Source organism: Amblyraja radiata, chromosome 33, assembly GCF_010909765.2.
Source record: "Amblyraja radiata isolate CabotCenter1 chromosome 33, sAmbRad1.1.pri, whole genome shotgun sequence".
Lineage (NCBI taxonomy): Eukaryota > Metazoa > Chordata > Chondrichthyes > Rajiformes > Rajidae > Amblyraja > Amblyraja radiata.
Genome location: NC_045988.1, coordinates 19714584 through 19729058, shown reverse-complemented (window position 1 = coordinate 19729058; position 14475 = coordinate 19714584). Strand labels below are relative to the sequence as shown.

The window sequence follows — 14475 nt, the reverse complement described above, 5'->3', positions numbered from 1 at the left end:
TCATAACTAATTTGAACGTATGTTGTATCAACTTGCAGAAAACTGCACCTGAACAGTCCCTGTTGCCATTCAGTTCTTGTTCAAAAACATTTGTGGTTCAGAGGCAGCCCTGTTCTTTGACTTGATGAGGCTTCTTCTACTTGTTGGCAGATACTGAAAGCTCTGCACAACATATTATTAAATACTTGCTTTGGAAAGCCAGCATAACAATGTGAAACTGAGGGGCATTGGAGGAATGAGGCAGTGACATGTCCTTGTTTATGATGTAGGATTATATTTAGTAGATAATTCTCTCTCAGATGTTTCATTAAGGTTTTATCGAAACAAAGTAAGTGATACAAAGCTGTTGAGCAACTAATGAACTGAGATATTTGAGGAAGTGTAGTTAATAGCCAGCTGTTTGTAATATGTTTTTAAAATACTCTTAATATTGTTTTACTTATTTTGGGAGATATTCTAAGGGAGGAGAAGCTGTACAATCTTTGTGAGCGTTCTCTAAATACTGCTGAAAGCACCAGAGAAATAATTCCTTATGGTTACTCCCTGATAACTGTCACTGGTAAAATTAATATTGCATTTCTACTCTTGCGAAGGCGGTAATGCACCAGTTTTATTCAGCTGGTGCGTTACCTGTGAATTGTTTGTCGGTACATTAATGGAGGATTTGTAGCTCCAATGTGTGTTGGTCTGAATTCAATATCGGGTTAAATCTGCCTGGCAATTGAATATATAAATTCAGAACTGGCTCAGAAAGCACTTCCATTTGGAATTTACTCTAAAAAAATATCCAGTTATAAGCGGAGGTGTCAGCAGTTTAACTTGAGCCAAAGTATAATCCAGGAGTACAGCTCCATTTGTTCCATCTACTCTGACCTTCGTCAACTTCTTTCTTGATCTATTCCTCTTCTTTTGTACGCAGTCACGTCTTAGGTTCAATAATTTGTCAGTTGGCTTGATACCAAGCCTAAAATATAGAAGCTAAATTAAGTTTTCACCTCCAGTAAAATTATTTGGTGGATATGGGCAGCTGCTTTTTTTTAATAGGAGGAATTCTTGTTTAGTGTTGCAGATTTTGCTGCTTTATTGGCATAAAGAGATCAGATTTTTCTCCCGACAAGAAACATTGTTTGTAATTGATCGATTGTCTTCTTGGGAACATGGGGTGCTGTTTGTGTGCACAAGATCTGTATCTCTGCTAATTCAACAATTACACTGTCATCTAGTTAATAATTATCCTCCACCCCCTGAAAAGCCTCGCAGAAACCCAGCAAGAGGTGTTGGATTTTATGAAGCGTATCCATTTTGATATCTATAATTGCATTAATCAACTGGTCTGCAGCATTTCCACAGGCAAAAATAATATTTTGAGTTTCATAGTTGAAGCTTGCCAAAAAAGGTAAGTAAAAACACTTGTTTGGGCACAACTAGGGTATTATGACCAGTCTGGGCGTCATGCTTTAGCAAAGATGTAAAGGCTTTTAAGAGGGTGTAGAAGAGATTTATTAGCATGATTCCATGGATTAAGAAACTTTAGTAATGTGGGTTGACTGCAGAGACTGGAACTGGTTTCTTTTGAATGCAGTTGGTTGCAGGGGGAGCTAAGAGGTATTTAAGTCATTGAGTACGGGCAGCGTAGTTAGAGAGAACCTGTTCCTTTTGCAAGTATGTTTAACCAGCAGAAGTCAGAGAATTAAGTTGATTCCAAAAATAACCAAAAGTGAATATCCTCTAAAATACACTACCAAGGTTAAGTGGAAGGTGATTTAATTATGGTGTTCACAAATATGAACTGGATAATATATAAAACAAAATAATTTGCAAATATGGGTAGAGAGTGGAAGACTGCAATTATTTGCATTACTTTTTCAGAGAGCCAGTATGCATCCAATGGTTTCCTTCTGTGCTGTAACTTTGTACGCATTTGAGTGTGAATCTGTATCCCCTGGTGCCTATTTCCTTCACTCCATACATGCTGCCTCACCCGCTGAGTTTCTCCAGCATTTTTGTCTACCTTTGATTTTCCGGCATCTGCAGTTCCTTCTTAAACATAAGGTTTGGAGGTTAATTGACTTTGGTAACATTGTAAATTGTCTCTAGTGTGTAGGACAGTGCTTCTGTACAGGGGATCGCTGATCGGCGTGGGCCGAAGGGCCCGTTTCCACGCTGTGTCTCAAGTCTGCAAGGAAATGTTTTGTGTAAAATCAGCAGCTACTTGTGTATGCATTTAAAAAAATTTTTAATGATGCCACACCAGTGGAAACTTGTGCAAGTGCAGCAGTAGTGTTGCTTCCATATGTGACCAATTTCAAAATTTTATTTTGGAGATATAATTAACACTGGTTAAAAGAAAGTCAACAATAAGAATCCTTTACAAAAGGAGTAATTACCTGCACTGTTTGGGAATTTTTAATTCGTCGCTCTGGAGGTAGGAAGTGCTGGGATTTGGGAAAAAGAATCGGTATAATTATTGGCAAGAAAATGCGGATGTTTTAATAGTGGTCCATTTGTTCACTTATAACCCAAAAATACATTAAAGGACTCAACAAATGGGTTTACTCCCAAGCAGTTAGCAGCTCTCTTACTAGATTTTACCAATCCAAGTCATTCTGTTTTTTTTTTAAATTCTGAGCGCCAAGTAGCCATGGCTTTCCATTAATATTTAGTGAGGACCATTGACTTCATGCAACCAATGAACTATATTCTGCACTCTGTCTTTCCCTTTGCTCTATTTATTGTACTTAAGTTTGACGATTGTATTTATGCATGGTATATCTGATTTGTTTGGACTGCATCCAATACAAAGCTTTACACTATACCATGGCCTTAATTCTCAAATCAATCCAGCTTATTGGAAGGGCGACCTACCTGCCCAGTTCTTACAATATGGTTCTCATTGCAAGAATGAAACAACTTGTATCTATCTGTGGGTGCTAGTTTGACCAACAGCAGTCCACCTCATTTGGAAAGATGATGGCCATGCGAGCAGCAACACATTGAACCATCCTGTTATAAGGTTAATTGTTCATCACTCAATGGGGTACTGTGTAAAACTAACTTTGCGCCACATTGTACAGCGATGACCTGTTCCTATGTCATGGGTACTTTCTGTCAGCTGGGTACCTCTACTGTAAAATTTCCCCTCGGGATGCTCACTTAGAAAATATGTTTTCTTTTATGAACACTATCTCCACCTTTATAGTGTCCCTTGGCCTATCATATCAGGTATGTTTTCTCGATGGAAGTATTGGACTGTTTAAAATTAAAAAAAGTCTCTGCTGCACTTGTGTGAAAGGAACTGTACTCCCTGGAAGATAAACTCCATGCCTTGCCAAGATTCCTTGCTAGGATTGAATAAAGAATGACAAACTCCCCATAAGATTTTGCTCCTTTTCCCCTGTAACTTCTCATCTCCCTGTCCAATTCAGCACGTAATAGAAACCAGATTAACAAAGTTGATCATGAGTTGAATTTTTGTACATTAAATTAAAATCACCCATGTGTGACATCCCCCCCCCCTTGGGAACGGAACTTTCCTCCTGGTCTGCCCCATTAGCTTGGTGTTGGATGTACAGGTGGTGTCTCTGAATTTGTTTAATGCAGTGTCAAGAACGAAGCCATGGATAAAATGGCACACAATGTTTCTACTATTGTGTTCTGAGTCCAGTGACTCTTCATGGGATTGTATGTGGCCATGTTGGTAAGCAACTTAATAGGCATTCCTGTCATCTGAAATTAAAGTATAGGGATATGAGGGGAAATGTGTGCTTATTAATGAAGCTTTTATTGTAGAGCAAGTGTTCAAACTAGCCAGCATCCAGCATGTAAGCCAAGTAGTTTTGGGGATAAGGTAAGTAGTTTTTGGAAAGGTATGAGGTGAGGAAGTGTGACATGCCAGTGGGTGAACATGGCTACCATGTGTAGCTGAAGGAAGTGAGATGCAGAAAAATATTTATTGAAATAGATTGGTGTCAGATATTTGGAGGAGAAGGAGGAGCAAAATTAATGTGAAATTATCTGCTTCGTGTGTTAGTAATTCTGTTGGATCGCAGGTTTACCAACAAGAACATAATTTATATGTCTTTCTCAAATATGGTTCATTTGGTAACACTCTTGTCTCTAGGTCAGATGGTTTCCACTCCAGTAACTTCAGCTCAAACTTCCAAGGTGACAATCTGGTGGTATTTTGATATGGGTACTGTTCATCGCGTGGGATATTAAACGAAAACCTCACTTGATCTTTAGGGACAACTTTGAAGATGCTGTGGTATTTTTTTTAAGGAGCTAGAGAACTATCAACAAGGTTGACACAAAATGCTGGAGTAACTCAGCGGGACAGGCAGCATCTCTGGAGAGAAGGAATGGGTGACATTTCGGGTCGAGACCATTCTTCAGACTGATGTCGGGTGTGGACGGGATAGAGATCTGTGAGCGGGACAGAAGGTAGCATTTTGTGTCTACCTTCGATTTAAACCAGCATCTACATTTCTTTCCTACGGACTATCAACAATGTCATTTTCTTCTACTGGACCATGATTTTGAATGTGTACATTAAATCTCTCCTTGGATGTTGTGCAGTAAACGGTTACTGTATAGATTTACTCATCAGTATAATCACAATTTGCATCATTCATGTTTTTGTATAGCACAAGGTACTTTACAGAAATAATTATGAAAGAGAATTTGAAGAGGATATTGGGACAAATAACCGATAGATCAGAAAGCTTAATTGGTGGTGAGCACAATAGAAAAACTGAGGTTTAAGAAGTAAAATTTGAACATTTGAGCTCGAGCAGTTGAAGGCTTCATCACAATTGAGACCAGTGCGTGCAGCAGTCGATGTTTGAAGCGTGCTAAGATTGGAAGCGGTTATAGAACTGGAGTGCATTAGAGAATGCGAACAGCAAGACCATAGATGGATCTGAACTGAGCATAGATCTCTATCTGTTTAAGAAAGAACTGCAGATGCTGGAAAAATAGAAGGTAGGCAAACATGCTGGAGAAACTCAGCTTGTGAGGCAGCATCGATGTAGCGAAGGAATAGGTGATGGTTCGGGTTGAGACCCTTCTTCAGTCTTGACCCGCTGAGTTTCTCCAGCAATTTTGCCTACCACAGATCTCTACCTAATCATGCAGGGGTTCCCAACCTTTTTTGTCCCATTTATCCCAGGCAACTTTATCCCAAGCAATTTTCTTTATAGTAAACTTCTTCATCTTGTCATCCTTACTAAAGTGTTAAATACAGAATTGGGAGTACTCTACTGACTAGACCTAACCAATAATTTTATTTTGTTCTTCATGCCTTTTGCTTAGAAAACTCGAGGATCTTTATCTAATTTTTGTCGCCTTCCAATATGTGCTTGTATCCACATTTTCCGCCTCCCCATTTACACCTTTTGAAATCTGGAGCATGGTTACAAATTATTTGTAACATTTTTAAGTTGCAGAAATTCAATGTGTGTGTGTGTTATTAACTAAGTATGGAGGACTGGAGGTTTCAATTAACTTTCTTACCAAAGCAGGCAGTTGCTGGAAAGAAAATACCAGAAGAAAATGGATTTCTTTGCTGCCGAGGAATGGAGCAGAAAATAAGTTAACTAACATAGATTCATGGTCATTTAGTGTGGAATAAGGCCCTTCACCCCTTGCCCATACTGACCAAAATGTCCCATCTGCACGAGTCCCACCTGCCTCCGTTTGCCCATATCCCTCTAAACCATGTACCTGTCTAATTGTTTCTTAAACGTTGCGATATTCTCTGATTCCACTACCTCCTCTGCCAGCTCGTTCCATACACCCACCACCCTTTGTGTGAAAAAGTTACCCTTCAGATTGCTATTAAATCTTTTCCCCTTCACCTTCAACCTATGTCCTCTGGTTCTTAATTTCCCTACTTTGGGCAAGAGACTCTGCATCTACCCAATCTATTCCTCTCGTGATTTTATATACCTCTATAAGATCTGCCCTCATACTCTTGCTCTCCAAGGAATAGAGTCCTGGCCTGCTCAACCTCTCCCTATAGCTCAGACCCTCGAGTCCTGGCAACATTCTCGGAAATCTTCTCTGTACCCCTTCCAACTTGACAACATCTTTCCTATAACATGGTGCCCAGAACTGAACACACTACTCTAAATGCGGCCTCAACAGCGTCTCTGCAATATGACCTCGCAGCTTCTATACTCAATACTCTGACTGATGAAGGTCAATGTGCCAAAAGCCTTTTTGACACCACCTTCAAGGAACTATACACCTGCCAAGTTAAAGCTTAAAACAATGCCTCGTAAGTCTGAGAAATTTGGAATGAACTGAGATTTTAACTTTATTTCTCCTGTCAAAGAATTCTGTGTCCTACTCATTTGACTGGTGGATTCAACTAAGAGGGATCCCTTGTAACTTTAATATAGATTGGAAGTGTGTCATCAGCCGGAATTGATTTGAGCCAACTGTTTCTTCCAGCATGGCTTCAGGCAGTCTTCTGCCAGAGTTCTCACAATACTTTGACATGGTGTGTGGTGAAGATTAAGAACCAGCTGCACTTGTGCCATGTCTTTGTTAGTGAGACCCTACCCCGGTTCACCATCTGATAAAGCTGCAACTGCTATTGAAAACTTGTGAATTCTGCACAAATCAGTGGTATTTGAAACCTATCAAAAAGAACTGAAACTTTTATTGAGTCTCAGTCACTTTGGTTAAAATCATGCCGCATAACTGTTTAGTTAACAGGGAGTAGCCATTGTTTCGTGAATCCTCTCCTGCTTCGCTGCCTTGTTTCTTGTTGAGTGCACTGACAAAGGATCAACACAATTTCTGGGCTCCAGATGAACACAGACAACTTTTAAAGAGGGACCAAGGGTATCATTTTTTATTTTTTTAATTTTGAGAATTATCTGACCATCCAAACCAATGCACTTCTATGCGGTAAGCTGGTTCATACAGTTTTCGCTGTTTCTGTTATGCAAAGCAACTTAACTTCATGCATATTGAAAAGGGGGCTAACTATGATGAGGAAAAGGATCTGGGTTATAGAAAATATGATTTGGAGTTTATAGGTTTTTGACTGTTGGTGAAATGACAACCTTTTAGTTGAGGTGCTTAAAAAATCCCACTGACTTTTGAAGGGTTGAGAAGTAGTCTGTAGCATGTTCTGGCAGGCGATCCTCCCTTGACCAACAGTACAAAATGAAATGCATTCATTTGGTTGCACTTAGTGGCCTTCCAGCATGCTTCTGTTTTATTCTATCTTCTTGAATTAGTTGATATTCATAAGGGAAGTATAGGTCTGAAGCTATGAAATAAACTAAATAAATCCTCTTTATGTTAAAGAAAATATTAACCCTGTCATGTGGTCTGTAATAGGTCAAAAATATTTTCTATCTTTATATTCTGTTCCTCGTTTAATCTGGTAGCAGATGTACAGACCTCACTGACCCCTGGTTCTTTATCACTCTGAACTTGACTGAAATATTTCAAAAGGGAATATTCCATGATTTGCTGGGCATTGACTAATATTTGTATTTCTAATTGTGTCAGGGTGATATTTCTACGTCAGTATGGCCTGTTTTGATGCTCTAGCTTTCTCTTGGGTTTTAACAGAATGGAATTTATTCCTATGAAGAAAAAAAGGGGTAAGGGTAAGAACAGTCAGCCATGGCTCAGTAAAACTATAAAGGATAGTATTCGGCTGAAGGCAAGGGCATATAAGGTAGCCAGAGATAGTGGGAGGGTAGAGGATTGGGAAGCATTTAAAGGTCAGCAAAAAATAACTAAGAGATTAATTAAGACGGGGAAAATAGACTATGAAAGGAATTTAGCGAACAACATAAAAACTAATAGTAAGAGTTTTTATAGCTATATAAAAAGAAAAAGGGTGGCTAAGGTGAACGTTGGTCCATTGGAGGGTGAGACTGGAGAGTTGTTGGTGGGGAACATGGAAATGGCAAAGGCATTAAACGAGTATTTTGTATCAGTCTTCACCATAGAAGACACAAAAAATATTCCAACGCTGGATAAACAGGGGGCGGTAGGAATGGAGGAGCTAAATACTATTAAGATCACCAAGGAGGTGGTATTAGGGAAATTAATGAGACTGAAGGAGGATAAATCCCCTGGGCCTGATGGATTACATCCAAGGGTCTTGAGGGAGATAGCGGTGGGGATTGTGGATGCATTGGTGATAATTTTCCAAAACTCCCTGGAGGCAGGAACGGTCCCAGTGGATTGGAAAATGGCCAATGTAACACCTATATTTAAAAAAGGAAGTAAACAGAAGGCGGGTAACTATAGACCAGTTAGTCTAACATCGGTGGTGGGTAAAATGTTAGAGACAATTATTAAAGAAACACTAACGGGGCACTTGGATAAACATGACTTCATCGGACAGAACCAGCATGGTTTGTGTCCTGTTTAACGAATCTGCTCGAATTCTTTGAGGAAGTAACAACCCGGGTGGATAAAGGGGAACCGGTGGATGTGGTATACTTGGACTTCCAAAAGGCTTTTGACAAGGTGCCACATAAGAGACTATTGCTAAAAATAAAAAATTATGGGATTGGGGGTAATATATTAGCATGGGTAGAGGATTGGCTAACAAATAGGAAGCAGAGAGTGGGGATAAATGGTTCATACTCGGGATGGCAACCGGTAACTAGCGGGGTTCCGCAAGGGTCGGTGCTGGGACCCCAGTTGTTCACAATTTATATAAATGATTTGGAGGAGGGAACCAAGTGTAATATATCAAAATTTGCGGACGATACAAAAATGGGAGGAAAAGTAGGGGATGAGGAGGATAGGAAGAGTCTGCAAAAGGATATAGATAAGCTAGGTGAGTGGGCAACAACTTGGCAGATGAAATTTAATACTAATAAATGTGAAGTCATTCACTTTGGGGAAAAAAAATGATAGGGCAAGTTATTTTCTAAATGAGGAGGAGCTGCGTTGTAATGCAACGCAAAGGGATCTAGGGGTAGTAGTACATGAATCACTAAAAGTTAGTATGCAGGTGCAGCAAGCAATCAGGAAGGCCAATGGCGTTTTGGCCTTTATTGCTAGGGGGATTGAGTTTAAAAACACGGAGGTCTTGCTGCAGCTGTACACAGTATTGGTGAGACCACATTTGGAATACTGTGTACAGTTCTGGGGTCCATACTTAAGAAAGGATGTACTAGCCCTGGAGGCAGTGCAGCGAAGGTTTACAAGATTAATTCCTGCAATGAGGGGATTGACATATGAGGAAAGGTTAAGTAGGCTGGAACTCTACTCTTTGGAGTTTAGAAGAATGAGAGGCGATCTCATTGAAACATATAAGATCGTGAGGGGCCTTGATCGGGTGGATGCACCGAGGATGTTCCCAATGATCGGGGAAACTAGAACTAGGGGACATAGTTGCAGAATAAGGGGGTGCTCTTTTAAAACTGAGATGAGGAAGAACTTCTTCACCCAGAGGGTGGTTAATTTATGGAATTCACTGCCCCAGGGAGCAGTGGAAGCAGAAACGTTAAATATATTTAAGTCTAAAATAGATGGTTTTTTAGATGCCAAGGGGATAAGGGGCTACGGGGAGAGGGCAGGGATATGGACCTAGGTATGGTTAGTATAGTAAGACCTGAGTGATCTCCTGGACAAGTGTCGATCGCCTGGATTGGGGTCGGAGAGGAATTTCCCGGATTTCTTTCCCGAATTGGACCTGGGTTTTTATCCGGTTTTTTGCCTCCCCCAGGAGATCACGCGGTTCTTGGGGTGGAGAGGGGTGATAGCGGTATAAAGGGGAGGGTAGTGTCTTGTGTTCTGTGTCTTGTGTCTACTGTTTGTGGGTAAGTGTGTCTGTTTAGTGTTCAGCCATGAGCGAATGGCGGTGCGGGCTCGACGGACCTGGTGGTCTACTCTCGCACCTACTTTCTATGTTTCTATGTTTCTATGAATGAACTATCATTGAGCAAAAGCCATCTGCCTGGATCAGAACAGCTGGAAAAGATAGGCAGTCTATTTTAGTTCCTCAGTAGTCTGAATAAATAATGTCTTGTCAGTTTTATCTCTAATAAGTTAAACTCCTGGTTTGATCACAGCATGTACGAGTTAAATGCTTCTGTTTTCCCTGTTGCAATTGGCCGATGATTAAATGTATTAAAGTTCAGTGGTGTATTTCTCCATGTGGGAAATGACTTGACTCGGACAGCTTTGCTTTGACCAGATTGCAGCATTTTATGGTAGAAGGCCAGGACAGATTCAGAACACATGGTGAATAATGTGCTGTTGTCTGTTAAGTGGGTGAACCTAGCGGTGATGTGCACATGTGCTATTCTCTGAAACTCGTCAATTAGCTCACTTTTTAATCTTATTTTTCTTTAGAAGAAATGAATTTTGTAAAGAAGAAGCCGGAAGCACGGCATGATTCCACAGAAAATATGCAGTAAGTCGCCTTTCTCAATTTTAAACGTAAAATTCATAGCAGGTTACTGCCGTGGATTTGAAACCACTGTCTGCGAGAATGTCAAATTTATTTAATCATTCCCAGGTGTGCAATTGAGTTTTTTTTAAGTGTCTGGTTCGATTGCTGATCTGTATTGCTGGGCACTATTCATTACTGATGGTCCTGATCCAGAGACTGATTACATTCACAGCTGCTGAAGCCCCCTGTCTTGCTGCTGTTAAATGCTGAAACAGTGAAGGTTGGTAACACTTCCCAACCCAGGTGTGAAGAGGATCTTGCTTAAAATTTAGCAAGTTTAATAGGATTTGTTGGTTCAGGGTACCTTTTAAGTACATTCCTGCAAACAATCAACCTACAGAATGAATGAGGGCAGAGGCAGCAGTGACAGTGGCTGGTATCTTTGACTTCTGGGATCTCCCATTGCATTTTCTGTTGGTTTGGCATTTTTGGTTTCCTTTTTAAATAATACAATTCCATAGCTTTATGGAACGCGTTTCACGCTGCTCCATATTTAAAATGACACAATCTAGGGTATCATCTACTCGGATTAAATAAAGATGAGATTATTTATTGGTCTAAAATTGTTGGCAAAATATACTTCCTGTGGACTGTGAAAAGTCTTTTGGTTGTCCAACTTTGCTAGGCCTGATAACTTGATGTATCAGAGATACAATGTGTGGCTCAAACTTCTGAAGTCCAGACCCAAACCCCAGGCTGCTCAATCCTGTTTTTTGTGTACCTTCTTGTACATATTCCTTGATTGATGGATAAATTCCATTGGCCCAAACGTTTGGGCGATGTTTTCCTTGGTCAAAGGAATCCTAATTGGTAAAAGCCCAACAATAGAAATATGGAAATGTGAATACTTCATATAAACGCAGGTGTTTTCATGCCACATACTAAGTTTTGATGAAGACAAAAATGTTTGCCACTTTAGTTTTTGCAATACAGCGTGGAAACAAGCCTTTCGGCCCACCGAGTCTGTGCCAAACGGTGGTCCCTGCTATCCTACACCCACTAGGGACAATTTATAGTAATACCAAGCCAATTAACCTACAAACCTGAATGCCTTTGGAGTGTTGGCGAAAACTGGAGATCATGGAGCAAACACACACAGGTCATGGGGAGAATGTGCATACTTTGTACAGACAGCACCCATAGTCAGGATCGAACCTCTGTCTCTGGCACTGTAAGGCAGCACATCTACCGACATGCCACCCTTGGTCTCAATATTTAGCCTAAACTAATAATTTCTGAAGAATTGGGGCTGATATCGTGCTGACCAATTTAATTCATCCTTATCAGCAAGTTCCTTCCACCGCCCTTCCCTGCCCCCCACAGTTGGAGCATTGGAATTCATTCCACTTCTCCCTTTGCTGAGGAGCCATTCCATTCATACACTGATGTGACTATTACAGATTTAATGTTTAACAATAGTCATAGTCATTCATTGAGCTTTGTCACCCACTCCATGAGCAAACATCATCTTCTTGAAGCCATCTAGTGAGGAACAACTGTAATGACTGCTGAAGTAATGGGAAATCTGGTTGTTGGAATACTGATACTGCCATTATGCCTTAACAAGTGATAACTGATGTCAAAGTAAATGCCTTGACTGATGAAACATATCCCCTCTCCAATTACATTGGAACTTTTCAAATACATTCTGCTATATCTCTAAATTTAACAACTTATAAAAGTTCTCCATGGGTTGGTAATTGGGAGACACAAATTTAAGATCATTTCCAGAAAGAGATGATTTAAAAAATGAAGATATTTACATTTAATGTTGCTGTGATCTGGACTGTCCTGCTTGATTAGTTTTGGTGACGTTTTTTTTTCCGTAGGGAGCTGCATGCAGAAAGAAAACTTTGCAGGAATGTAATTGATATTAAGAGTGGAATCACTAGACATGATCTACCAAATAACATGCCTTTTTGCCTCTTAATTATTTGCATATTGCAGCCTGCAAGCAGTTTATACACTTTTCTGACTTTCCACTATTTGCTTTTTTTCTAGGAAGCCAGAGATTGTGCAGGCTCTCATGGCACTATTAGACTTAGTTCAGCCGAGGTGGCATGATTTCCAAAGTTTCGACGACCTCAGCAGCACATACTTCGCAAATAAACTTGGTATCTTCGCCATTGGTTATAATACGAGATGGGTAGAGGACATACGATACCATTACACAGAAATCAGCTCCCAAGTGCCGGTTGGAAAGAGACTGAAGGAATATTTAAGTCCCGAAAAGCCAGAGGGCAAAGTGATATCTGCTAAGCGTCAGAAAATGAACTGGAAGAAAGTATATTATAAGATTTTTGAGATCACGAAAAGTGAGGCGCGTTGTCTCGAGCTGCACTTTGCTTTCGAATGGATACCCATCGCACTTTCCCGAGCAGCCAATGACAACAATGTACAATATCTGCTTCCGGGCGGGATCCCGGATACCAACGGCCTCTACGTCATTGGCTGTGAAGAGGCAGAGGGCGAGGTTTTCTCCCCACGGCGAGATTACGGGATTAAGGTGTTGCCGAGGGTTTCCCTGCAACACGATTCTGGCAGCACCACTGCAGGACCATCGCTTTTGGAGAACGATCTTAATCAAGGCAGCGCGATGAAGTCAAAAATCCGCTACTGTTATCTCGGTGTGGCAGAGGAGAAAACCATTTGTCAGTGCATACTGCAACACTTTCAACCACCTGTCAAGATGCTGGCCGTGGAGACATGTACCATCAACAGCTTCCTTTCTGAAAACTGCCAACCAGGAGCCATCTCCAGATCTATTTACATCAAATTTATAGAAGTAGAAAAAGAGTATCTCTCTTCAGGCTGCGTGCAAGAGTGTTTGGAAAAAGCCATGGGGTATTCGTTACGGTTCACAAAGTAAACTCCAACCATAGCCAACGTATTCAATTATGATGTGCAAAGATTTCTGCCTGGTCACATTTAGAGCTTAATAATGTCAGGGTTTTGATTTTAAAGCTTCCCACATTCGCTGTACATGATGGGTTTCAATATCATAATGGCTGAGAGCGAAGATGAAGAAATGAAATCGAGCCAGTTTGGTCAAAACTGGATGGAGTGGAAGTGCGAGACAGGAGCTGAAATGGTGATGGAGTTTGGAGTCAGTCTGTTCTGTGGAATAAAAGCTCAACTCTGGAATGTGGAAAGCCTTAAAAAGGCTTTAAGGTCTTGGTTACAGTCCAGATGATGCACAGTGTACTCTGTAGGTCAATCAGTTTACAGTTGAGGACAAGAATGCAAGCTGTGAGCATACCTACATGTTACACTGTGGCAGTATATTGGGAAGCATGCTTTACTTGTATCCTGAGGTCTTGGCCTTGCCCAACATTCAAGCCGACCTGTCACTTTGGTGGTGATTTCATTGGTTTGCAGGCCATGTCACCAATTGAGTAACAGACAAGTATTTCAGTCTGGGCGTAACGCCTAAAAGGCGAGAGGGAAAGATGGACAGTCTGGGCGTAACGTCTAAAAGGCGAGAGGGAAAGATGGAATGGAAATGGGATTTGACTGTGCAAGCACCCCTTTTCTACTGAAATTATCGTCGAACTAATGAGGAAGAAATCTCTGGTTCCTTTTTCTATTGTTCAGAAGCTGCTCTGGAGTAGCCTCAGTTGGCCAAAGTGTTAATCTGATCTTCCTCCTTTGATAAAATATAACCTGACTGTTATCAAAAACATAGTTCAGATAACCTCATTTTGTACGGATCCTAACCAAGCTCCAACCTACTCAGCTGCACTTGTTCTGGCTCATAAACTGATGTGCACAGTGCCTTTGAAAATATCCTGGGTTTGATTTGAGCGCACACTGAACATTTTGGCCAGGGTGGGTAAATGCAGTGGGAGCAGATGGCCAAGTTTGTGAAGGATTGGAGTCAGGGTGGTGGTGGGGGTGTGTGGTCGAACCCTTAATGAGGAGAATCCCAGTTCAACCTCCTCCATTATGATCTCCTAAGTTTATTGATCATGGTGTCTAAAATAACCAGGTGTGTTGCATCAACCATTTCTACCTGGACTATTTGAAATCAGTGA

General features: G+C 40.8%; 1 protein-coding gene across 2 annotated transcripts in view; it reads left to right on the top strand.

The window, feature by feature from the left end:
* msantd2 (Myb/SANT DNA binding domain containing 2) overlaps positions 1–13892 on the top strand; it is a 32105-nt gene extending 18213 nt beyond the window's left edge. Inside the window, exons 3-4 of one of the 2 annotated variants that reach the window (XM_033049907.1) lie at positions 10345–10402; positions 12443–13892. In XM_033049907.1, coding sequence (XP_032905798.1) covers positions 10345–10402; positions 12443–13310 — 926 coding nt within the window. In that variant the 3' untranslated portion in view covers positions 13311–13892. Of the gene's footprint in view, positions 1–10341; positions 10403–12442 lie in introns of both variants that reach the window. The other variant, XM_033049906.1, reaches the window with a different exon arrangement.
* Positions 13893–14475: the final 583 nt, after the last annotated feature.